This window comes from Lingula anatina, chromosome 4 (assembly GCF_051362555.1).
Source record: "Lingula anatina isolate TDL-2025a chromosome 4, LinAna3.0, whole genome shotgun sequence".
NCBI classification, from domain to species: domain Eukaryota; kingdom Metazoa; phylum Brachiopoda; class Lingulata; order Lingulida; family Lingulidae; genus Lingula; species Lingula anatina.
The window spans coordinates 19035934-19060896 of NC_141770.1; the positions used below are offsets into that span (position 1 = coordinate 19035934).

General features: G+C 35.6%; 2 protein-coding genes across 8 annotated transcripts in view; both read left to right on the forward strand.

Annotated features, from left to right (window-relative positions):
* LOC106176982 (uncharacterized) overlaps positions 1-24963 on the forward strand; it is a 46747-nt gene that overhangs the window by 17503 nt on the left and 4281 nt on the right. The window lies entirely within an intron of this gene.
* Positions 4861-15874, forward strand: LOC106176981 (matrilin-1). The gene is made up of 6 exons (XM_087011143.1): positions 4861-5181; positions 5756-5975; positions 6238-6689; positions 14660-14774; positions 14959-15410; positions 15598-15874. The coding sequence occupies exons 1-6, from the start codon at positions 4888-4890 to the stop codon at positions 15715-15717; spliced, it is 1653 nt and encodes a 550-aa protein (XP_086867269.1). The 5' UTR covers positions 4861-4887; the 3' UTR covers positions 15718-15874.

Here is a 24963-nt window from a genome sequence, read left to right on the forward strand (position 1 = left end):
TTCAAACCATAACTTATTTTCGATCTATAGTAGATCCTTGTTTGAGCACTAACAAAATATCTCACGTGAAAAAGGCAAATTCTTTCCGGCAGATGTCGTAAAAGTCCACTCTTTAGTCGTGCCTTTGGCACCTATCCAGAAATGACTGCCTGGGTACTTTTGAGCATGCAGGTAGTCATTTTCCGATTGGTTTTCAATAACCACCAAGCTTGCACCCACAGACGCACAGTTTTTGTCTGCTTCCGACCACGAGACTGCTTCGTCAACATAGAGGTACTGGCTATTCTAATTGATCGTCCATTGCACTGGAAGCAAGAAAAAATGCAGTATTATCGAGAGCTTTGTCTGAGATGAAAAGCCGGTACTCATGATACTAAATTTCACACCAGATTAAGATATAATAAAAACGAAATGTTAGATTAAAATCAAGAAAGCGAAACCAGACCTTTAAGTTTGCGAATGAACTCACGTTTTCTCTCGCAAACGAACCATTGTGCCGAGCTACAATCCCTATCATTCCAGCTCCACTTTGTTGGATCTCTGCGCAGTCTTCGTTGTTGCCTAGGTCATTTGGTTCAGAACCACCCCAACCTGAAGTAGAAATAAAATAAAATAATGTACTAGTATTCACCTTTAATGGCAATGAAGTTTGAAAATGTTGTTCTTGCAGCATAAAGGGGGGATGCATTATACCAGAAGACAGGTGCACTTTCAATGAAAGCATAAATGTTCCTGTACCAAGCTCTTTTATTTCTGTCAGTAAATTCCTCTCTATAACTGGCAATCGTATAAGCTACATCAATCGTTGATATTCGAAGAAACCAGGGAAATATTGTAGACGAGATGCATGTTTTCTATACTAGAACCCAATTTTATCAAAGTAGCCTATCTGTGAAAGCAACTGGGTTGCCTTTGACAATCATCCAAGTACCCTCAGCCCTTATAATAATAATAATAATAATAATAATATTTATTTCTTATATAGCGCATTCCATTTTTTACATTTCAATGCACTTTACAAATAATTAAAAAGTCTAAAAATAACAATACTAAAATACTTTAACATTTACTGATAAAATTAATTAATTAAAGAAAGCAGAGAAAATTTATTGATATAACTTTAAAATACTACTAAAATTAACCCAAGCTCACTCTTAATAAATGATAAACAACTAAAAGGTTTAAAGGAACACTAGCCATAAAATTCTTTAAAAAGATGAGTTTTAAGACAGGCTTTAAAAGTATTATAGTCACTTTCAGCTCTGATAATAAAAGGCAATTTGTTCCACAATTTTGGAGCATAAACAGTAAAAGCCCGGTCTCCATAGAATTTGCTGCATTTTCTGTCTATTTCACAGTGATTGAGTATAAAATTGTTTTCAAAAGAGTTTCTTGTTAACCTGCGTGGTTCAGATGACTGAATAAGATGTGCAATATAACCAGGTGTGTTTTCTTTAAAAGCTCTAAAAATTATGCACAACACTTTGAATAAAATTCTTTGTTTGATTGGCAGCCAATGCAATTCCTTTAACACTGGAGTGATATGATCCAAGCTCTGGTTCCTTATCTTTTTAACTAATCTGGCCGCTGAATTTTGAATCAATTGGATTTTTTTCAATTTGCTGTCACTCACCCCAAAAAGAATACTGTTGCAATAATCTAATTTTGATGTAATAAAAGCATGAACTAATTTTGTAGTTGTTTCTATATTTAGTAAATTCCGAATCTTCCCTATTCTCCACAGTGAAAAAGATGCCGACTTACAAACATTGTCTATATGCTTGTCAAAGATCCCAGCTGAATCAAAAAACACACCTAAATTTCTAGCACTGACAGATGCTTTCACAGACACATTGCCAATGCGAACATTAGTGTTAGTAGCACAGTCCTTTCTATCTTTAAATTTAGATGAAAACCAGATTATTTCCGTTTTAGTGTCATTTAGAGCCAGCTTATTTGAAAGCATCCACACCCGGATCTCATCAATACATTTCTCTATGTCTGACACTACAGAATAATCACACCGACTATCACAAGTTACATAAATCTGAGTATCATCAGCAAAAATTGTGGTCTGAAGATTGTGCTTAGAAATGATCTCCTCAAGAGGCACCATATAGAGTGAAAAAAAGTAGTGGGCCTAACACCGATCCCTGCGGAACACCATATTTCAGGGTTTCAGGGGCAGAAAGAAGGGAATTAATTTCCTTATGCCGTTGACAGGCCTAACCAACTACCAGACTCGGCACCTAAGCATCCTGAATTAACCGGTATATCGGCCCACACTACCCGTTTTCAAGGTGTGTGTCAGATCGCATTTCGGAGTATCAGTCAGAACACCGACAGGATGAGCCCACGCTCGGCTGTCACCTTGATTGGATAGTAAACGATTGTCGTATTTAATCGCTATATGATTTTAAAACCGGGTGCATAAATATGAAAGCCACCTAGATGAACCTTAGACTGCCACATTAATCTAATACAATGCAAAAAAGCCCTATCAAAAGTGGTTAAAACATTCAAACCGAATGTCGTAAAGTCCCCATATACCCCCATAAAGACAATGAAATAGAGTACTCTAAAGTAAGAGTACAGTTTAAGGTTGTTCAGCCGAGCGTGGATGAGCCCGCAGTCGTCCTACAAAATTTGTTCTGGAGTATGAAACTCCGAAATGCGATCTGACACACACCTTGAAAACGGGTAGTGTGGTCCGATATATCGGTTAATTCAGGATCCTTAGGTGCCGAGTCTGGTAGTTGGTTAGGCCTGGTTGATCCCTATCCAAATATTGTTCACGGCCTTATTTTCGATGGACACGATGAAATCGTTGTCGCCTTGGTTCTCAAAAATGGCGAGGTCGCCACCTGCTTACCAGTGTACCATGAAAATTTGACTCCCCCAAAATGTGACTCCCTGGCCAAATTTTCATAATGAAAATGTGACTCCCCGAAGAAATTTTGACTCCCCCACAAAACTTTGTAAATCCTAACTTTTATATTGAAGTATTCATAATGGAGAAAGATAATTGCCCCCACGCTCTGTCTTTTTGATCACGAAGTCGACGTACTTGGTGTACGCCTCTATTGGCAGAAAGGAAGAGATGATAAAAAAGGTTGCTTTTTCAGTTAATGTCACACCAGATTAAGATATAATAAAAACGAAATGTTAGATTAATATCAAGAAAGCTGAACCAGACCTTTAAGTTTGCGAATGAACTCACGTTTTCTCTTGCACACGAACCATTATGCCGAGCTACAATCCCTTTCATTCTAACTCCCACTGTGGTAGGTGGGCAGGTCCACTAGGATAGGCCAGTCATTGGATACGTCAAGTAAACATGTACACCAACGAGACTTTTAAGTTAAAACTCCTATCATGTCGGCTTTCCGTAAGTGATCGTGCAGAGGGTATCAACGTTGTCATACGCTAATGACGACGATGGTGGTCTAAGGGTGTCCTTGATTGCAAAGGAGTGCGCGTTCACATTTGTACTGACATATCCAGGATTTTGCAAAAGGAAGGGGTCTGCTAAGTAAATGATGACATGCATAAAAATAAACATATGCCGATCGAAGCGGTAGACAAGGGCATTGTTGCCGGAATATCCAGGGCATAAAGATGGGGACGGTTTTGAGTTTGACTCTTTTCTTTCGAAGTAATCTTCTTTTCTTTTATTTATTTGCTAATTTATTTATTTTGGGGGGAGGGGAAAGGTAGGAGAGACAGTATAGCCGGCCACCTGGGAAATATTTCAAGCTAAGGATGGGGAGATGTCTATATGAAGCCCTTTTTTAATCTCTTCTAATAGTACATTTTCTCGTCGGAAAATCAGCCGAGGGACCCTTTATGACTCCTTATTAACCGAAGTAAAAGTATAAGTAAAGGACAAACACAAATATGGTGTTCGAAATTTGGCCGCTGGCATTGAAAGGTTCCTCTAGTAATGGATTCTGGTAGAGAGCAAGAGAGAGACATTTCCCCCGCTTTACCCGTTTGCCTTCACTAGACAGTCCCTATTGTCTAGACAGTCCCTAGGTACTGTCTTTCTTGTTATAAAACGGACACAATATATGTCTTGTAATTGGACTGTCACTGATTTATCTTGGATCAAAACAGACTCAAATTTGGGGCATTTATCCGTATTTCCTTTTGGTAAAAAAGCCTATTTTTATGGTTAAATGCGTATTTATTATGGGACATATACCGAGAAGGGTGAACACAGTCCGTGTAGTTAACTGCTGAAAACGCGGCCAATGACGCTACTGCTAATGTGACGTTATGCACATCAGGATTAGCTAGCGAAACGGAAGATCTGCAGCTTACTCCTTGAATAATTTCATTGAAATGAACCTTTTCATACATATGGAATGAATGTCCTAAACTAATATAACTTTAGTACGCTTAATTCAAGCGTGGGCTCGAATTAGGGCATTACGTTTTTGACTAACTGAACGGATAACGCAATTTAAAGATTCCACGGTTCATGTCAGATTTACATAAGGTGCAAAAAATAAAAAAAGTCCACATAACTGTAGCTACATATTGTAAGTGAAGTCTTCAACTCCTAACTCTCCGAAATCACGTCTGCCCTCTGCTCCGTCTCTCCTAGTCCCCTCCTCTACTCTCTCTTCCTCTCTCTCCTATTCACTCCCCCAAGGTATCAATTCTCATCGCTTGTATACTAATTTCTTATCTCACGTGGATCCAAACTTTAATTGCTTATAATTGTATAATTAATTTCTTTTCCTCGGCGTTATACAAATAGGTTGCCACATTACTCGAGAACTATTGGACCACAACACGTTACGTCATATGACCTCATGAGATATCTTTTTGGTCTTTATGTCGGACACGACATCATATCATTTTGGTAAGTACCTTTAAAGTATGATGACTTCATACATTCGTACGTGCTTTATAGCCGCCTTAGTTTCGGTCCTTTCACTGCTCCATGCAGCGTCTGGTGATGACTCTCAACTGCGTCTAGAACTATCTGATCTGCTAGCCCGCAATGCGCTGGCGATGGACAGATTGAGGGCAGAGTGTAAAGGATATGAAAATTTCGGGTTCCCCCCTGCTTCATCTAATGTGGTTGTTGGCAGACGACAGACCACCGGCGTGGATATACAATTGTTAGTGGATATTGGGTATCAGAAGGCAGTGAACGAACACCTGCTAAAGGTATGCCTATGCTTCCAGTTTTCACTGAATTCATTACATGATTAATATCAATACATTCGTAATACTGAAAAAAATAAACGTTTAGGTCCCAACTTTGTCGGCATCCTGCTTACATTTTCGTTTAGATGTCATCTACCGGTAGATTTCCTCACAACAGTTCATATTTTTTTTCAATGTAAGTATTAATATTGACATATCAAATGAAACTGTAGATCTGTTGTTGACTGAGGATCGAAATAGCACACGTAATATGTTAAACATAGTATTCCATAAGGTAGAGAAATACTGCTGAAGGTTAGGTTATGAAATACTGTGAATATTTCTAAGTATTATAATGTACAGATGCAATGGAACTATTATCATTTCTAATGGAGGAAACAGTACACACCACATATTTAAGATATTTAAGCGTTTTTCTTAAGTTAATAATACTTCGATGAGAACAATGTTAATAAAGAAACACAATATGAAGGAAGAAAACTAGAGATATAATAGAAATGATACTTACTTTAGGTAATTTAGGTACTGAGTCCTAAACATCTATACTTCATTCGTCTGTTTTCATTCACGACAGCTTTATGGCAACTGTACTAGACATACTACGACCCCAAAACCATCTACTACTACAACAGTGATTACGACAACAACAACATCTTCAACGACGTCTACGACAACTGCTCGTCCAGTGGAATCCTGTATGGACAAGACAGATTGCTCTAGATACACAAATGATATCTGCATCCAGTTTCTAAAGTGGAGCGCAGATTACTGCAAATTCTTCTGTGGATTTTGCGGTAGGTTTTGAATAGATGGATAATATTTCAACAAAGATATAATTTCTCAAATGCTTCAAAATTATTAAATGCATACCAAAAAGGCATAAGAAAAATAATAATATTGAGAAATAAAAATAGAGTCTTGGAATTTCAGTTTAAAAATTTTTCTCCTTAGTCATAAATATAATATCATTCCATAGCCGATCACGGATTGACCATCTAGAAACCGTTTCTTGAGTTTTAATTTTCTAAGTTTTGATAATATTTTGGTTCTTTTCAGGTTGTTCAACGTTGGTGGCTGATGTTGCCTTTATATTAGATGCTTCAGGAAGCGTCGGCAGTGCCAATTTTAATAAAATGAAGGATTTCGTTCGGAATTTTGTCAGTTCGTTTAATATCGGCAACCAGCATGTTCAGATAGCCTTAATTCAATACAGCACCAGATCCACCATCGAGTCCTATTTCAGCAATGCGTCTTCAAAAGCAGAAGTTTATCGAGCCATAGACCAGATACAATACACTTCTGGAACCACCCATACTGGTGAAGCCATCAGAGATATGTGGCAGAATCTGTTTAGTGCCAAAAATGGCGCGCGCCTTGGGGCCATCAAGATCGGCATTGTTATCACTGATGGGCAATCCAACGACATGTCTCTTACCACAAACGAGGCCAAGAATGCTAGAGATAGGGGTATCAACATGTTTGCTATTGGAGTGGGAGTAAATATCAAGGTATTGTCTTGTTGTGTCAAACCTCGTTTGTTCTGGCCCTGCATGTGTCATTAAAATTATCTGGTCAAAAATAGTTATTTGCATGAATTAAGACTTAAATTGCCTAAACTTAACAAAACAAAATAAAAATGAAAACAAATAGTGAACAGAGTTAAAGAAATACCGAATACAGCCGTTAATCTACTAACCAGATATTACAACAAGGCAGCAAAGCTGTCAAATGTACAGACAAAGAACAGAAAATAAAGATGCAAATAAGTGAAAAATTAAATTTTCACAAAAAACTGTTAAATTGCCAGAAAAATTTACCAAACAGACTGCGTTGCCTATTGAAGCTGTATTTTAGTCCCATGTTTCTTTCCTATGAGTTTGAGAACAGTAAGTAACATGATTTCCCTTAAATGGTCATCATAGGAGCAGTGCCCAAAATAGGGGTTTCTTCAAATTTTGATACAACATTAAATAATGTTTAACAGCATAATGACAATCAAATGTTATTAATAAAATATTAGTAACATGGACATTCAGAAAATGTGACAAGCAAAAGTCTTCAAGATCATGGAACTTTAAAGTCACACCTTGAAAATGCCAATATGTGAAAAATTAAATTTTCACAAAAAACTGTTTAACTGCCAAAAAAAAAAAAAAAAAAAAAAAAAAAAAAAAAAAAAAAAAAACCAAACAGACTGCATTGCCTACTGAAGCTGTATTTTAGTCCCATGTTTCTTTCCTGTAAGTTTGAGAACAGTAAGTGACATGATTTTCCTTAAATGGTCATCATGGAAGCAGTGCCCAAAATAGGGGTTTCTTCAAATTTTGATGCAATATTACATAATGTTTAACAGCTTAATGACCATCAATTTTTAATTATAAAATATTTGTATCACAGATATTCAGAAAATGTGACTAGCAAAGGTCTTCAGGCCCATGGAACTTCAAAGTCATGCCTTGAAAATGCCAAAATGTAAACAAGACAGCACTGTTCTGAAATGGGTTTATTTCCATTTTTAACACTTTTTTAACATAAAACAAAATAAACATTTTACTGCCATTTTTATATGACCAACTAAAAAAATTGATGAGATGGGAAAAGTATCAATAGAACAGTGTTAAATGTCCAATTTCCTCCATTCTGAGATTCTGAACATAGTGGATGATTGAATCTGACAAACTGCAATGATATCAGTTTATTTCCATTTTTGACACTTTATTACACAATACATGATGACAAGTTTACCATGTTTTTTACATAATCAACTAACAATGTTGTAAAGATGCAGGAAATATCAAACAAACACTTTTAGGCATCTTATTAGTTAAATAATGAGACTGTTAACATGCTTAAGAATTGAATCTGAGGAAATGTGAAAAAAACAGTATAACTTCTAAAATAATGGCCCGATTATGCTGATTTTCGAACTCAACCTGCGTTTTAGTAAGATTGACCACTTCTGTGAGTATAATTACAATTGGCCAATCCGTTTTTCTTATATTGTGTTATCAGTGTTGCATTTATATTGAAAATAGTGAAAAAACAACATAAATTCCCTCAAAATAGCCCAATCATGCTGATTTTCTAACTTGACCTACGTATTATGAATATTCATCAGTTCTGTAAGTTTCAAGTCAAAAGGTAAAATGGTTTTCCACTTATCGTGTTATCGGTGCTGCATATATGCTGAAAAAAGTGAAAAAACAGCATAAATTCCCTAAAAGTGACCCGATCATGCTGATTTTCGAACTTGACCTGCGTATTATGAATATTCATCAGTTCTGTAAGTTTCAAGTCAAAAGGTAAAATGGTTTTCCACTTATCGTGTTATCGGTGCTGCATATATGCTGAAAAAAGTGAAAAAACTGCATAAATTCCCTAAAAGTGACCCGATCATGCTGATTTTCGAACTTGACCTGCGTATTATGAATATTCATCAGTTCTGCAAGTTTCAAGTCAAAAGGTAAAATGGTTTTCCACTTATCGTGTTATCGGTAAAAGTGCACGGCGACGGCGACGACGGCGACGACGGCGACGACAGACGCAGATGATGGCTATATGTACAGACACATCTGTGTCTGTACATAAAAATGCACAGCACTTCTGGTGGATGGGAGTATAAAATCACATCTTGGAGATGCTTGTGTTTGAAAAATAATTTTAAAAAAATTTAAATAAAACGTAAAAAATTCCAATAAAGCTGCTATTCAAACTTTTAATCTAGCTGCATTAACTTGATATTAATAACCCCACCAAGTTTGAGAAAAATAAAGCACTGTTATTCATCTATAGCATGTTGGCATAACACATTCTTTTTGTTGTAAATTTATTTGCAATGTTAAACACCATTTATCTGCACAATTATCACCAAATCCTAATTTTGTGACACAGTTAAGAGAGCTAAACCTATGGGACTTTACAGGGAAATCTCAAGGAGTGTTTTATGTAATCTCATTTAATGGCCAATTGAAAATTAATGAGTAGGCAAGTGACTTTATAGACCTTAATTTAATTAGTGATCACCCAAGGGACAATTTAATAGACTGTCATCCATACAGTACCATCATATAGCACAAAGGTGTTGCATACATGCTGAAAAAAGTGAAAAAACAGCATTACTTCCCTAAAAATGACCCGATGATGCTGATTTTCAAACTTGACCTGCGTATTATGAATATTCATTAGTTCTGCAAGTTTCAAACCAAAAGGTAAAATGGTTTTCCACTTATCATGTTATCAGTGTTGCATATATGCTGAAAAAAGTGAAAAACAGCATAACTTCCCTAAAAATGACCCAATCATACTGATTTTCAAACTTGACCTGCGTAATATGAATATTCATTAGTTCTGCAAGTTTCAAGCCAAAAGGTAAAATGATTTTTCACTTATCATGTTATCAGTGTTGCATATATGGTGAAAAAAGTGAAAAACAGCATAACTTCCCTAAAAATGACCCGATCATGCTGATTTTCAAACTTGACCTGCGTATTATGAATATTCATCAGTTTTGTAAGTTTCAAGGGAAAAGTTAAAATGGTTTTCCACTTATCGTGTTATCGGTGCTGCATATATGCTGAAACAAGACAGCACTGTTCTGCAATGGGTTGACTTCCATTTTTAAAACACTTTTTTAACATAGAACAAAATAAAGTTTTCTACCATTTGTATATGATCAACTAAGAAAATTGATGAGATGGGAAAAATATCAATAGAACAGTGTTAAATGTCCAATTTCCTCCATTCTGAGATAATGAATATAGTAGATGATTGAATCTGACAAACTGCAATGATATTTGTTTATTTCCATTTTTGACACTTTATAACATAATACACAATCACAAGTTTACCATCATTTTTACATAATCAACTAACAATGTTATTAAGATGCAGGAAATGTCAAACAAACACCTTTACGTATCTTATTAGTTCAATAATGAGACTGTTAATATGCCTAACAATTGAATCTGAGGAAATGTGAAAAAACAGCATAACTTCTAAAAGAATGGCCCGATTATGCTGATTTTGGATCTCAACCTGCGTTTTAGTTAGTTTGACTACTCCTGTGAGTATAATGACAATTGGCCTATCTGTTTTTCTTATATTGTGTTATTAGCGTTGCATATATGTTGAAAGAAGTGAAAAACAGCATAACATCCCTAAAAATGGCCCGATCATGCTGATTTTCAAACTTGACCTGCGTATTTTGAATATTCCTCAGTTTTGTAAGTTTCAAGCCAAAAGGTAAAATGGTTTTCCATTTATGGTGTTATCGGTGCTGCATATATGCTGAAAAAAGAGAAAAAATAGCCTAAATTCACTAAAAATGACCCAATCACGCTGATTTTCAAACTTGACCTGCGTATTATGAATATTCATCAGTTCTGTAAGTTTCAAGCCAAAAGGTAAAATGGTTTTCCACTTATCGTGTTATCGGTGCTGCATATATGCTGAAAAAAGTGAAAAAACAGCATAAATTCCCTATAAGTGACCCGATCATGCTGATTTTCAAACTTGACCTGCGTAATATGAATATTCATCAGTTCTGCAAGTTTCAAGCCAAAAGGTAAAATGATTTTTCACTTATCATGTTATCAGTGTTGCATATATGGTGAAAAAAGTGAAAAACAGCATAACTTCCCTAAAAATGACCCGATCATGCTGATTTTCAAACTTGACCTGCGTATTATGAATATTCATCAGTTTTGTAAGTTTCAAGGGAAAAGTTAAAATGGTTTTCCACTTATCGTGTTATTGGTGCTGCATATATGCTGAAACAAGACAGCACTGTTCTGCAATGGGTTTACTTCCATTTTTAAACACTTTTTTAACATAGAACAAAATAAAGTTTTCTACCATTTGTATATGATCAACTAAGAAAATTGATGAGATGGGAAAAATATCAATAGAACAGTGTTAAATGTCCAATTTCCTCCATTCTGAGATAATGAATATAGTAGATGATTGAATCTGACAAACTGCAATGATATTTGTTTATTTCCATTTTTGACACTTTATAACATAATACACAATCACAAGTTTACCATCATTTTTACATAATCAACTAACAATGTTATTAAGATGCAGGAAATGTCAAACAAACACTTTTACGTATCTTATTAGTTCAATAATGAGACTGTTAATATGCCTAACAATTGAATCTGAGGAAATGTGAAAAAACAGCATAACTTCTAAAAGAATGGCCCGATTATGCTGATTTTGGATCTCAACCTGCGTTTTAGTTAGTTTGACTACTCCTGTGAGTATAATGACAATTGGCCTATCTGTTTTTCTTATATTGTGTTATTAGCGTTGCATATATGTTGAAAGAAGTGAAAAACAGCATAACATCCCTAAAAATGGCCCGATCATGCTGATTTTCGAACTTGACCTGCGTATTATGAATATTCATCAGTTCTGTAAGTTTCAAGCCAAAAGGTAAAATGGTTTTCCATTTATGGTGTTATCGGTGCTGCATATATGCTGAAAAAAGAGAAAAAATAGCCTAAATTCACTAAAAATGACCCAATCACGCTGATTTTCGAACTTGACCTGCGTATTATGAATATTCATCAGTTCTGTAAGTTTCAAGCCAAAAGGTAAAATGGTTTTCCACTTATCGTGTTATCGGTGCTGCATATATGCTGAAAAAAGTGAAAAAACAGCATAAATTCCCTATAAGTGACCCGATCATGCTGATTTTCAAACTTGACCTGCGTAATATGAATATTCATCAGTTCTGCAAGTTTCAAGCCAAAAGGTAAAATGATTTTTCACTTATCATGTTATCAGTGTTGCATATATGGTGAAAAAAGTGAAAAACAGCATAACTTCCCTAAAAATGACCCGATCATGCTGATTTTCAAACTTGACCTGCGTATTATGAATATTCATCAGTTTTGTAAGTTTCAAGGGAAAAGTTAAAATGGTTTTCCACTTATCGTGTTATTGGTGCTGCATATATGCTGAAACAAGACAGCACTGTTCTGCAATGGGTTTACTTCCATTTTTAAACACTTTTTTAACATAGAACAAAATAAAGTTTTCTACCATTTGTATATGATCAACTAAGAAAATTGATGAGATGGGAAAAATATCAATAGAACAGTGTTAAATGTCCAATTTCCTCCATTCTGAGATAATGAATATAGTAGATGATTGAATCTGACAAACTGCAATGATATTTGTTTATTTCCATTTTTGACACTTTATAACATAATACACAATCACAAGTTTACCATCATTTTTACATAATCAACTAACAATGTTATTAAGATGCAGGAAATGTCAAACAAACACTTTTACGTATCTTATTAGTTCAATAATGAGACTGTTAATATGCCTAACAATTAAATCTGAGGAAATGCGAAAAAACAGCATAACTTCTAAAAGAATGGCCCGATTATGCTGATTTTGGATCTCAACCTGCGTTTTAGTTAGTTTGACTACTCCTGTGAGTATAATGACAATTGGCCTATCTGTTTTTCTTATATTGTGTTATTAGCGTTGCATATATGTTGAAAGAAGTGAAAAACAGCATAACATCCCTAAAAATGGCCCGATCATGCTGATTTTCGAACTTGACCTGCGTATTATGAATATTCATCAGTTCTGTAAGTTTCAAGCCAAAAGGTAAAATGGTTTTCCATTTATGGTGTTATCGGTGCTGCATATATGCTGAAAAAAGAGAAAAAATAGCCTAAATTCACTAAAAATGACCCAATCACGCTGATTTTCGAACTTGACCTGCGTATTATGAATATTCATCAGTTCTGTAAGTTTCAAGCCAAAAGGTAAAATGGTTTTCCACTTATCGTGTTATCGGTGCTGCATATATGCTGAAAAAAGTGAAAAAACAGCATAAATTCCCTATAAGTGACCCGATCATGCTGATTTTCAAACTTGACCTGCGTAATATGAATATTCATCAGTTCTGCAAGTTTCAAGCCAAAAGGTAAAATGATTTTTCACTTATCATGTTATCAGTGTTGCATATATGGTGAAAAAAGTGAAAAACAGCATAACTTCCCTAAAAATGACCCGATCATGCTGATTTTCAAACTTGACCTGCGTATTATGAATATTCATCAGTTTTGTAAGTTTCAAGGGAAAAGTTAAAATGGTTTTCCACTTATCGTGTTATTGGTGCTGCATATATGCTGAAACAAGACAGCACTGTTCTGCAATGGGTTTACTTCCATTTTTAAACACTTTTTTAACATAGAACAAAATAAAGTTTTCTACCATTTGTATATGATCAACTAAGAAAATTGATGAGTTGGGAAAAATATCAATAGAACAGTGTTAAATGTCCAATTTCCTCCATTCTGAGATAATGAATATAGTAGATGATTGAATCTGACAAACTGCAATGATATTTGTTTATTTCCATTTTTGACACTTTATAACATAATACACAATCACAAGTTTACCATCATTTTTACATAATCAACTAAAAATGTTATTAAGATGCAGGAAATGTCAAACAAACACTTTTACGTATCTTATTAGTTCAATAATGAGACTGTTAATATGCCTAACAATTGAATCTGAGGAAATGTGAAAAAACAGCATAACTTCTAAAAGAATGGCCCGATTATGCTGATTTTGGATCTCAACCTGCGTTTTAGTTAGTTTGACTACTCCTGTGAGTATAATGACAATTGGCCTATCTGTTTTTCTTATATTGTGTTATTAGCGTTGCATATATGTTGAAAGAAGTGAAAAACAGCATAACATCCCTAAAAATGGCCCGATCATGCTGATTTTCGAACTTGACCTGCGTATTATGAATATTCATCAGTTCTGTAAGTTTCAAGCCAAAAGGTAAAATGGTTTTCCATTTATGGTGTTATCGGTGCTGCATATATGCTGAAAAAAGAGAAAAAATAGCCTAAATTCACTAAAAATGACCCAATCACGCTGATTTTCGAACTTGACCTGCGTATTATGAATATTCATCAGTTCTGTAAGTTTCAAGCCAAAAGGTAAAATGGTTTTCCACTTATCGTGTTATCGGTGCTGCATATATGCTGAAAAAAGTGAAAAAACAGCATAAATTCCCTATAAGTGACCCGATCATGCTGATTTTCGAACTTGACCTGCGTATTATGAATATTCATCAGTTCTGTAAGTTTCAAGCCAAAAGGTGAAATGATTTTCCACTTATCGTGTTATCGGTGCTGCATATATGCTGAAAAAAGTGAAAAAACAGCATAAATTCCCTATAAGTGACCCGATCATGCTGATTTTCGAACTTGACCTGCGTATTACGAATATTCATCAGTTCTGTAAGTTTCAAGCCAAAAGAAAAAACAGTTTTCCACTTATCGTGTTATAGGTAGAAGTGCACGGCGACGGCGACGGCGACGGCGACGACAGACGCAGATGATGGCTATATGTACAGACACATCTGTGTCTGTACATAAAAAGGGATAAATGCAGCAATGAGTAGGCCAAACTATTTGAGTGTTTTTTCCAGACAACGGAATTAAACAGTATAGCGTCTGACCCTGATGATCGACACGTGTTCTCAGTATCAAGCTTTGCAGATTTTGCCTCCATACAAGCGGATTTTACATCGGGCATATGCAAAGGTATTGTCTTTAACACCAACAGGTGATAAACGTGCTTTATTATCCAATCTTTGTGGAGTTACTTGCGTTGAAATGATTTTGTCAAAAAGGCGTAATTTGTATTAGTTTATGAATCTTGTTGACGTCCATTTAAGGTAATTATCATGCACAATATACAAATAAATAAGTTTTCCTCATATTGTAGGTTGTGCAACGTTAGTGGCTGATGTTGCCTTTGTATTAGATGCATCAGGTAGCGTCGGCAGTGCCAATTTTAATAAAATGAAGGACTTCGTTCGGAATTTTGTGAGTTCGTTCATAATTACCAACCAGCATGTTCAGATAGGCCTAATGCAGTTCAGCAGCAGATCCACCATCGAGTCCTATTTCAGCGATACTTCAACAAAAGCAGAAGTTTATCGAGCCATAGACCAGATACAGTACATTTCTGGAAGCACCCATACTGGTGAAGCCATCAGAGATATGTGGCAGAATCTGTTCAACGACAAAAATGGTGCTCGCCTTGGGGCCATCAAGATCGGAATTGTCGTCACTGATGGACAATCCAACAACATGTTGCTAACTACAGCAGAGGCAAAGAATGCCAGAGACCAGGGTATTACCATGTTTTCGATTGGCATTGGGAATGGAATTAAGGTACGTCTATGTTGGAACAACGCATTGTTCTCGTTCGCAATGTGATAATTGAATTTTCTGTGGTAAATGAAGAAAAGAATTCCGATTGAATTACCGTCACAAAATAAATTAAACTAGGTATAATACATTTGATAAATCAACCCAGATTAGAGATGAAATAACAACCAAAGAGTATTTTTGTTTCCAGGTGACGGAATTACAGAGTATTGCATCTGATCCTGATAGCCGACACGTGTTTGTAATAGCAAGCTTTGCAGATTTTGCCTCCATACAGGCAGAATTTGCACGAGTCATTTGCAAAGGTTAATGCCGACAGACGATAAGCATGGTCACAATGAAAGTTCGAGGACTTTTTGGTTGCGTTTAGATGACTTTTGGAAAAGTATGACTAAGTGCCTGTTAAATAAGTTTAATGAGATTGTTTGACATCCAGTAAGGTCAATAAAAATCTGCATGGTATATAATCGTCATTTTCTTCATAACCCTCCGATGTAAATTAAAATGAGAAAACTTAAATATATGACCGGTTGATATTTTAGTGGTTGTATTGTTCAAGGGACAATACACATGTTCAAGATTTTAAAGATGCATACAAAGCCAACCAAATGCCAGCATATAGTTTCAAGTATAGTATAACTAAGAGAATTGCCTAAAGGCATTGTATAATTTTACCGGAAAATGATGTTTGAAGGGATTTTTCTGCTAGCATTCTATGCTGTATGTCAATGGGCAGAAAAGTAGGTCACGAAAGTAGTTACATTTTTGACCAAAGTTTTTAAGAAAGGAGCAGTCTAAAGCTCTTTTAAGGCTGATCGAGTGATCTTTTCAGATTATCCCTTCCCATTTCGAATTTAGAAGAAGTGTTTTTTAGTTGTTTATTCGAATCCACACTCCACCGATGCTCGGTTCGTATGTACCTTTAAAGGCTTAGTCCGCAAATCACCAACTGTGCCTGTATACAATGGTGAATCGGGGTTCCCCCTTCCTTGCCTTCGGTCACCTCTCAAAGTGAAAGTCGATCAAGACAAATCAAAATCAAACATTGTACCATCCCTGCTCCCTACATGTCATGGTAAACCTATTTTCTTTTAATTAATGACTATGGTGATATTGATAATTTACTTTGGAACCAAATGCAATAATTTTGTACTAGCACTAATTATTAGTTACTCCAATTGCTTGAAACCACGGGCAATCTTATTGATAATTTGTCTTGTACTGTTTTATATTGGGGAACGAAGGGAGGTAATTATTTTATCCCCACCCTTGGGAGATCCTTGGATCTTTTGACTGAATATGATAAAGCACGTGCTCTCCCCTATACACCGAGGATGACAACATCTGGGCAAGAAGGTGGGGTCAAGTACAAGTGTTTATCAAGGTGGCAATGTAAGACTAGTAAAACGTACAGGACACTACTGGTGTGTCCCTTTTGCAGGGCATATGGCCTAAAAGCTGATATCACTGATACACCTTGTACACTCAAGACGCACGTGTCACCTTCCCATGAGGTATTTCAATGTGCACATGGCACAACTCAGGCATGGGGTGGGGTGTCGTTATTCAAATTTAACACATTTTAGTCTACATGTACGTCTATTTACACATACTTGGTACACGCAACTACTAAATTCCACAACCGATTCAGTGATATATTAAATTTGTCGAGTTTGCAATTGTTGTACATCATTCTAGGATCTCGTAGGGATTGTCGAAAAACTCTTCTACATTGTACCTGTACACTCTTAACGGTCTGACTGGGCATTAACCCCGTTGACTCACCTGTCCGTTTTCTTAACTGAGCGGTCGAGAAGAAGCGTTAAGAAACTGTGTTTACGCGTTTGAAAATATTCCAATGCCATATTTTTATACTGAATAGCTTCTTATCTTTCTCAATTCAGACCTTAAAAACGATAAAAATTTCTTTAATAAAAGTGAGCTCGAAACGTGTCTGAAGCTAATATTTCTGACCTTAAAATTTGGCAAGGTCCAAGTCTTTACGCGATAAATTAAAATCGGCTGCATTATGCACGATACCAGGCCTAACCTCGAGGCCGCCATTCCCGATTCTGCGCAGTACTTGTGAAATTTCAGGAGAACGGATGGCACTCCAAATGCCTGGTGTAACATTTAATATTATTATTATTTTTGAAAATGACTTAAGAATACTGTAGGCGTTTGCCAAAAATCCGTATTTACTTCCTTACATACATGTACGTACTTTGAGATAACAGGTAAATCTCCAGTGCTCAGTGACTTAATTAAATAACATTTACACTTCACCTTACGGAAGACGCCATAATTCCGGTTTGGGGGTAAAAATGGAAAAATCTATTTCTCAAATTTTTCCTTCACCTTAGCACCCACGAACACCGTTTGAACGACAATTTAATAACATCATCAAAACCCTGCCATCGATTTTTCTTAAAAGCCTTAGTTCAGACATTTATCGTTGATAAAGCAAAAAAATACCTTGTTTAATGAAAAACTGTTATTATAGGGGCTCATAACTCAATAATAAAATAACAAAATGACGGCAAGGAGATGCAGCCCTTACACTTGTTGTCAACTATGCTAATTTCTGTGATAAAATCTCGTCCAGGGATGAAGTAACATGTACGTCCCATGGCGATTGTTATCTCTCCTCTAAATAGAAATGTGTTAAATGTGCCGATAAAAGCTTAGAGTTGCCTATCCTCAAACATAGAAACGAGATACATAAACGCTGATATTTTATACTTTTGAGGAGATTCTTTATAGTTTTAAATCAGCACAAAGGTAGATGCATAATTGAATAATTAGATGCAGAAAAAATGTATTTCAAGCATCCGGATGATAATAAACCCTTACAATATAAAAATTTCCCGGTATTTTTCAAGAGATTGGCAACGTAATAACTTGGCCTATTGAAACACAGCGGCAAATCCACCATTGAGCTCAATTTCAACAACTTGTCCACGAAATCAGAAGTTTATTGAGTCATAGACCAGGTTCAGTACCGTCCTGGAAGCAATTATACCAGTGGCGCCATCAGAGATATGTGGCAGAATCTATTCACTGGCAGGAAGGGCGCGCGCCCTGGGGCCATTTAAATTGGTACTGTCGTCACTGTTGGAGTATCAATATACCTGTCGCTCACCACAAAAGAAGCCCAGAATGCTAGAGATTGCTGATATTGCCATGTTTGCAATCGGCATAAGAAGAAATATTTAGGTGTGTTTTAATATGACCAATGCATTGGTCTTGTTCATGATGTTCAATTTGTATGACTTCAGACTTTATTGCCGTCATAAAAATAATGAATAAAAATATAAATTAGACTCAACAAAAATATATATGATTAATACTGAATTTATTGATAGTTTTGTGAACTCTACTAGCCAAAAAAAGTTTTTGTTTTGACAACAGTGCTTCAAAATGCCCAAATATGCACATGTTATTGTGATCTCCGTATACAGTGGCAGAATTTTGGAAGCAGTCTCCTCGAATCGCTGGATATTTTTTTGTAATATTCAAATAAGATGACAGTAAATCCCAACCCCACTAGTAAAAGATGGCAGTAAAAAAAATCTCAAAAGTCTTGAATTGAAGTTATAAAATAATAATAATAAATCCAATATGTACCTGTAGACTACGCGCCGAAAAGAACTGTGAATGGGCCAATACACATAACCTCTGAATTCCACAACTGATCTATTGAATGCATCAATTTCGATCAACGCAATAGCTTTATAAAATACTAGTATGGCGTAAAATTTTAGACACTCTGAGACAGATTGGGAGATTAATCCGATTGACACGCTTGTCCGTTATCTTTGCCGAAACGTCTCATCTTAGCATATTTCGGAACTTTTCCACATTTTATAAGAGTAACCCAGGGAATGATTTAGTTTGTTTACCACCATTTAGATTTTTGTAATATTTGTTTTCAATCGCAGCATTTTAACATTAAATAAAGTGTTATATTTACAAAGAAACGGACGTCTTGTCAACATATTACATTTAATAGACAGACGTAGGAGTAATTGGGTCTTAAGGAGTGAAATATACATTGCTTTTGTGCGTTTGTCACTGGGTCACTGGAAATGCAATATATATGTAGGCGGTGTCCTTTGATCAAATTTAAGCCTTACCTCACAACGCCCCATAAACACTGGCAGTCTGTTTCTTCAAAGAAGGTTAGTACCACTTTCCCAATTAATTAATTTCAGACTAAATCTTTAAAACTTGATATTATTCCCTACATTTACCGAGTATTGTATCCAGTTCTAAGACAAAAGTGCCGAAAATAGAATACTGTCTCTTCAAGTTTGTTGTTTTATATATATATCTATACTTGTCAATTTATTTTCAATTTCCCCTCTGATAATTCCCTTGACATGACACCTGTTTCCGCCGAGTACGACCAAACAGATAATCTCAGCAGCGTGTGTGCAGTGGACGACATTTGACCCCAGGATAGATACCCTGTATATAGAACGCAGAATGATTCCTTTGATCTCAATTAGCGCACCAAAATGCTGCCGCTACAACTGTGTTTTGTTGCCCTCGTCGTGGGCTGTGTGTACGGACAGGGGCTATCCCTGACGATGACCGGTGAGTGGACAGTTAATGCATGGTATTTATATATAAAAGATGGAAGCCATTTTACATTTATTTCATTCCGCTTTTTTTCATGATAATAATATTGGTTTAGCGGTTTTATCGACACGTGTAAATTCAGTCTTCGTTAAACGCGTTCACAGCGGAACAAGTTAAAACCGGAAAATGCCTTAATGATCTCACAATTTTACGAGGCTGACTTCCATATAAAACACTGCTAAAGGCGCATCACGTGTCTAAGGGAAGTGACATGAACATTTGCACACTTCTCTTTTTTAAGATGTAAATAAAGCGAGTACTTATGTCTTTGTTACATTATTTCACGAAAAATGATATTCGCTCAGATATTTTCTGTGCTTTACGGACAGGATGGGAAATAAGTAAGCCAAATTTTTAAGATCAGAAATTTGAAAAAGGTGCTGATTTGGATCGTTTTTTTTCTGCTGCTCTAGAGGTTTTAGCGATATATAAAATAGCGTCGGTTGCTTTTCAGACATGTGGATTATATTTGTGTCATGTTGTTATCTTTTATTTTTTCGACCATACAGTTTTTGGATACGCTACCATCTTGCGCCTTCTATTTCATTTTGAATATTACTCTTTACATTCCTAAAAGCACTGGATAGTTTTGGTCTAATTGATGATTTTTTAAATTAAACCTCAAGGAGTGGTGTCAAGAACGTAATTATGCACGAGAATGGTTGGCAAAACCGAATTGATGTTTATTGCACTCATTCAAAACCAGACCAAAATGGTGTAGCATTTACTACAGGATTACAGATTTTAAAAAAGTAATAGGTCTAAAAATCTAAAAGATTATATATCAATTAGAAGTTAAGAGTACGGTATAATTAGAATTTCACTGGACAACAATATAACCCTATGATTTTATTTAAAAGATGAATTTCTTAATTTAGTTGTGCATCTTGTTTCAGGTCACTTTAAATCCTCCAAAAAAAAAAGTTGGTCCCTCTTCAGGGCCAGTTTTCATATTTGAAGGCTTCTTTAGTAAATAATGGATATTTTTGGAGAAACTAAAAACGAAATCTTTGACATTTTTTAACCGGTCACATCTTGTTAACATTGACAATGACAGTGGAGTGGAATACGTTTCCTCTGCATGTATAATCAGGTTAAGTTTCAGAGTGTTTTACAATATTCAACTTTCATGCCGTAGTTTTGACCAAGCCAGATGTTAACAAACTCAAATGGTCAACATACGTTTCTGATATCAAAATACCTATATGCAATGTATTTTTAGCAAAAAAACATTTTAGGTATTACTGAGTGTACTGCTTTCTGTATTCTAGTTACACTTATAATCACGGAGTTTTGGAAAATGGGAGTTAGCATCAGACATTCAGAGATTTATATTATTTTACATAATACATAATGTCATAATCTAATCTCTTACCATATTCAGTCGGTTGCAACAAACCAGACACATGACATGTGTTGCACATTTATAAAATTTTATAAAATATCATGCGATTTGATATATATATTCACCCACCCCCCTTCTGCTTACAGAGCAGAAATACACTTTGGTTCATGTTTTGACATTTTGCATCACTGATCAAACCAAAATGAAAATCAATCGTGCAGCAAAGCACTGTACTTGCTAGACGTACATGTTCTGTAACATGCTGGCACCTTCGTCATACAAGATGCAATTGACTGAGATTGCTGACAATGTTTCACCGCCGTAAGATTCAAACACTGAAATTAAGAAATTGATCAATACGTTTACTCTGTTATTATCTTCTATTGTCATTGTGGTAAACCATTGTGTAAAAAAATTCAATCTTTTAATTATAAAAGTAATACCGAGAATGTATCTCATATTGACCGAACGTACATAAAATTATTCTAATAACGATAGCTTAGATGAATGCTACCTGTGTCCAGATTATCAAAACAGGTTTGGCCTATTTAAGAAGTTCAAACACACCTAAGATTACGTTCACTAATGCGTCACCGCTGGAATAAAAAGCTTTACTGTAGTCTAGACCGATTTAACCGGCTTTTTAAACGATAAACGTGTGTTTATAAATTCTTCTTCAATTTGAATTAATATCTAGATCTCATTCAGTTTGGGTTTTCAAATTCATACTAACAGATAAAATGCAATAGAAGCCACGACTGTCAAGAACGTTGGCACCGAATTAAATACAGATAAGTCACTAAGAACAAGACAAGAGCAATTTCAAGTATGATAAAATGGCATAAGTGTAGAACCCGGAGATCGGGGTGAGAATGGGGTGGGTGTTAAGCCCGCAGATTTTAAATAATGGCGGTTTTTGCAAGGTGAAAGAAGGACACTCTGTGGGAAGCAACATGTGCTGTATAAGGCCAAAAGTTCACCATATCTACTTGTTTTTGACATGTCCACTCCTCACGACTTGTTAGGTATTAACAGGCATACTTCCTTTACCTTGTCTCTCAGCCCAGACATTACCGACCATCAGCAGTTGCCTTATGTGAATGAGGTCTCATTGTAATTAGATCCAGTTGCCGTTGTTTTGAATACTGAGGATTATGCATATTATTACATAATTAGTACCTCAAAGTAAATGCAACGTACTATAAGATGCATTGTTAATATGATTGAATATCAGCGCTATCGTCACTCATCTGCTCATGTCACATTTAAAACTGCTCTCCATGAAATATACCATAACAAATACACTTTCAGAATGTGACACTTTTGCTTTTTTTTAACAACAGTGCACTTTTTGATTTAAATGAATATGTCTGAGATTCAAGAATCAATATATCTGATGAAATATTTGACTGCAAGATAAATGAATATCGGGCTTGAAATCAGGAACAGGAGCTCCGATTGATCAATGACAGCATCATAATTGAAGGTCTAAGATACAGTATATCACACTGAAAATGGACTATTTTGGCATATCTTGATACTGTTTTTTTTTGTAACGCAGTGAGTATTCGTCCACATTTTTGCAAAATGCCACAAACTTTATTCACTTATTTTTTTCTCATAAATATTGACACTGTCTCTATTGTCGGTTATTTAGATATTTGCATTTTGATATTTGGCACAATGAAAGCGCTTGGCGGAATTTAGTGGTGAATGGTGTATCTGGAATAAAACAGCTGCTGATAGTGCCGTATATGTTCCAGTGAACACGGCTGCAACACAACACTTATATATATATATATATATATTTATTTATTTATAGGGGGGTCGTCCACCTGCGCCGACAAGGCCTCCAACTGCGCCGCCTATGGTGACGATGCTTGCACAGGGATTTATGAAGCCTGGGCAAAAGAAAACTGCGCCAAGAGATGTAATTTTTGTGGTAATGAAAAAATTTGTATTACTTTTGTTTTTTGTTAGAAACAATATTGTGCTTTTTTGTTAATTCAGTGTCATGAACTTAAGATACAAAGAAAAACAACTTAAATTGACAAAAATTATTTCAAGCTGTTTTTATATAGTACACTGTAAAAACAGTGTTTAGCATTTAAATACATGCAACACACGTTAGGCACCTATACGCATTTAGAAATCTGTGTAAATGCTAAACGCGTATAGCTTTTCAAACGTTTCACAGAAGAAAAAGCTAGACACGTTGGCATTGTTACACGTTTAGCTATCTGTTTAGCTTCACCGGCATATGATTCTATAACAAGTCTATCACAAGCTAAGCACATTGGCTAAGCACTTCCTCTGCTAAGCGCGTGAGGCTGCTAAACATATGGAGCTGCTATAGGTGTGGAATTCCTTAACAACATGTTTAGCTTTTCAAGCTCGTCACAGAAAAAAAAATGCTTCACAGTCCCATATATACGATCCCATAACAAGTTTATTACACGACTCAACAATTTTGCTTAACACTTCCCCTTGTAAACATATGGGGCTGTTGGGGGCGAGAAGCAGCCTGCTCGAACGCGTTGTGTCATTCCTTGCAGTAACGTGTGATTATTTAAAATAGACCTATAAAGTAATAATCCAAATAACAAATAACGTTTTCACGACGTTATCAGCTGGTTACATGATGGTGATGGTATAGAATAACGTCATGGTAACGTTATGGGTGTTTTTAACTCCATGCAAAATGATGCCCTTGCAGTTTTATAAGCGTTTTATAACATTCTGGAAAAACATTATTTAATGTTTTGAAAACTTTTTTTATTAATCACCAAAACACGTCTTATGCTGTATGAACTACAGTTAGCGGTTAATTCCAAAATGGGCTTGGGTTAGTCATCGACTAGAACTGTGCGATTTGAAAAATATTCGGAGTATCGTTACCAAAATAACCAGCATGTGATGAAAGCTTAAAAAACCATTATAATGAATACCCCACCATCATCCTGATGTTCTATTGTTCATTACTTCCGGAAAAAATAAATGAACTTCAATACCTTAACGCATTTTATCAAAATATGAAAAAAATGTTTTAAAGTAAAAATGATAGTTGTTTCGTGTCTTTAGTAAACTAGTGAAATTTCCTAACTTGTTTTTCAGAAATATATTCCAATTAACTTCCTCGCAAGGTCAGCTAACACAAGGATGAATAAGTCCCGCTGTAAAAAATGATGGTGTGGATCAACTATGTTGACAGTTCACGGTACCCTGTTATAGATAGAGATAATTATAGCAGTTAAAGGTGACCGTGAGTTCGCGCGCGCGCGCACGCGTGTGTGTGAGAGTAACTGAAACAGTTGAAAACGATACAACCTTAAAGTTAAACAAATACACCCTACATTTATTAGGCGTCAAGCACGTCAAAGCGTGTAACATGTTAATAGGCTAAACGTGCTTAGGTGCTAAACGCGTGGAAAAAATGAGACAAAACAGGCGCTAAGAAATGTGTCTCAGAGCTAAACACTGTTTTTACAGTGTACTTCTTAATGCTTTGTAAATGATTTTCTGAGTAGCAAAACATTCAGAATATTCAGAAGAAACTCAAAAATCACG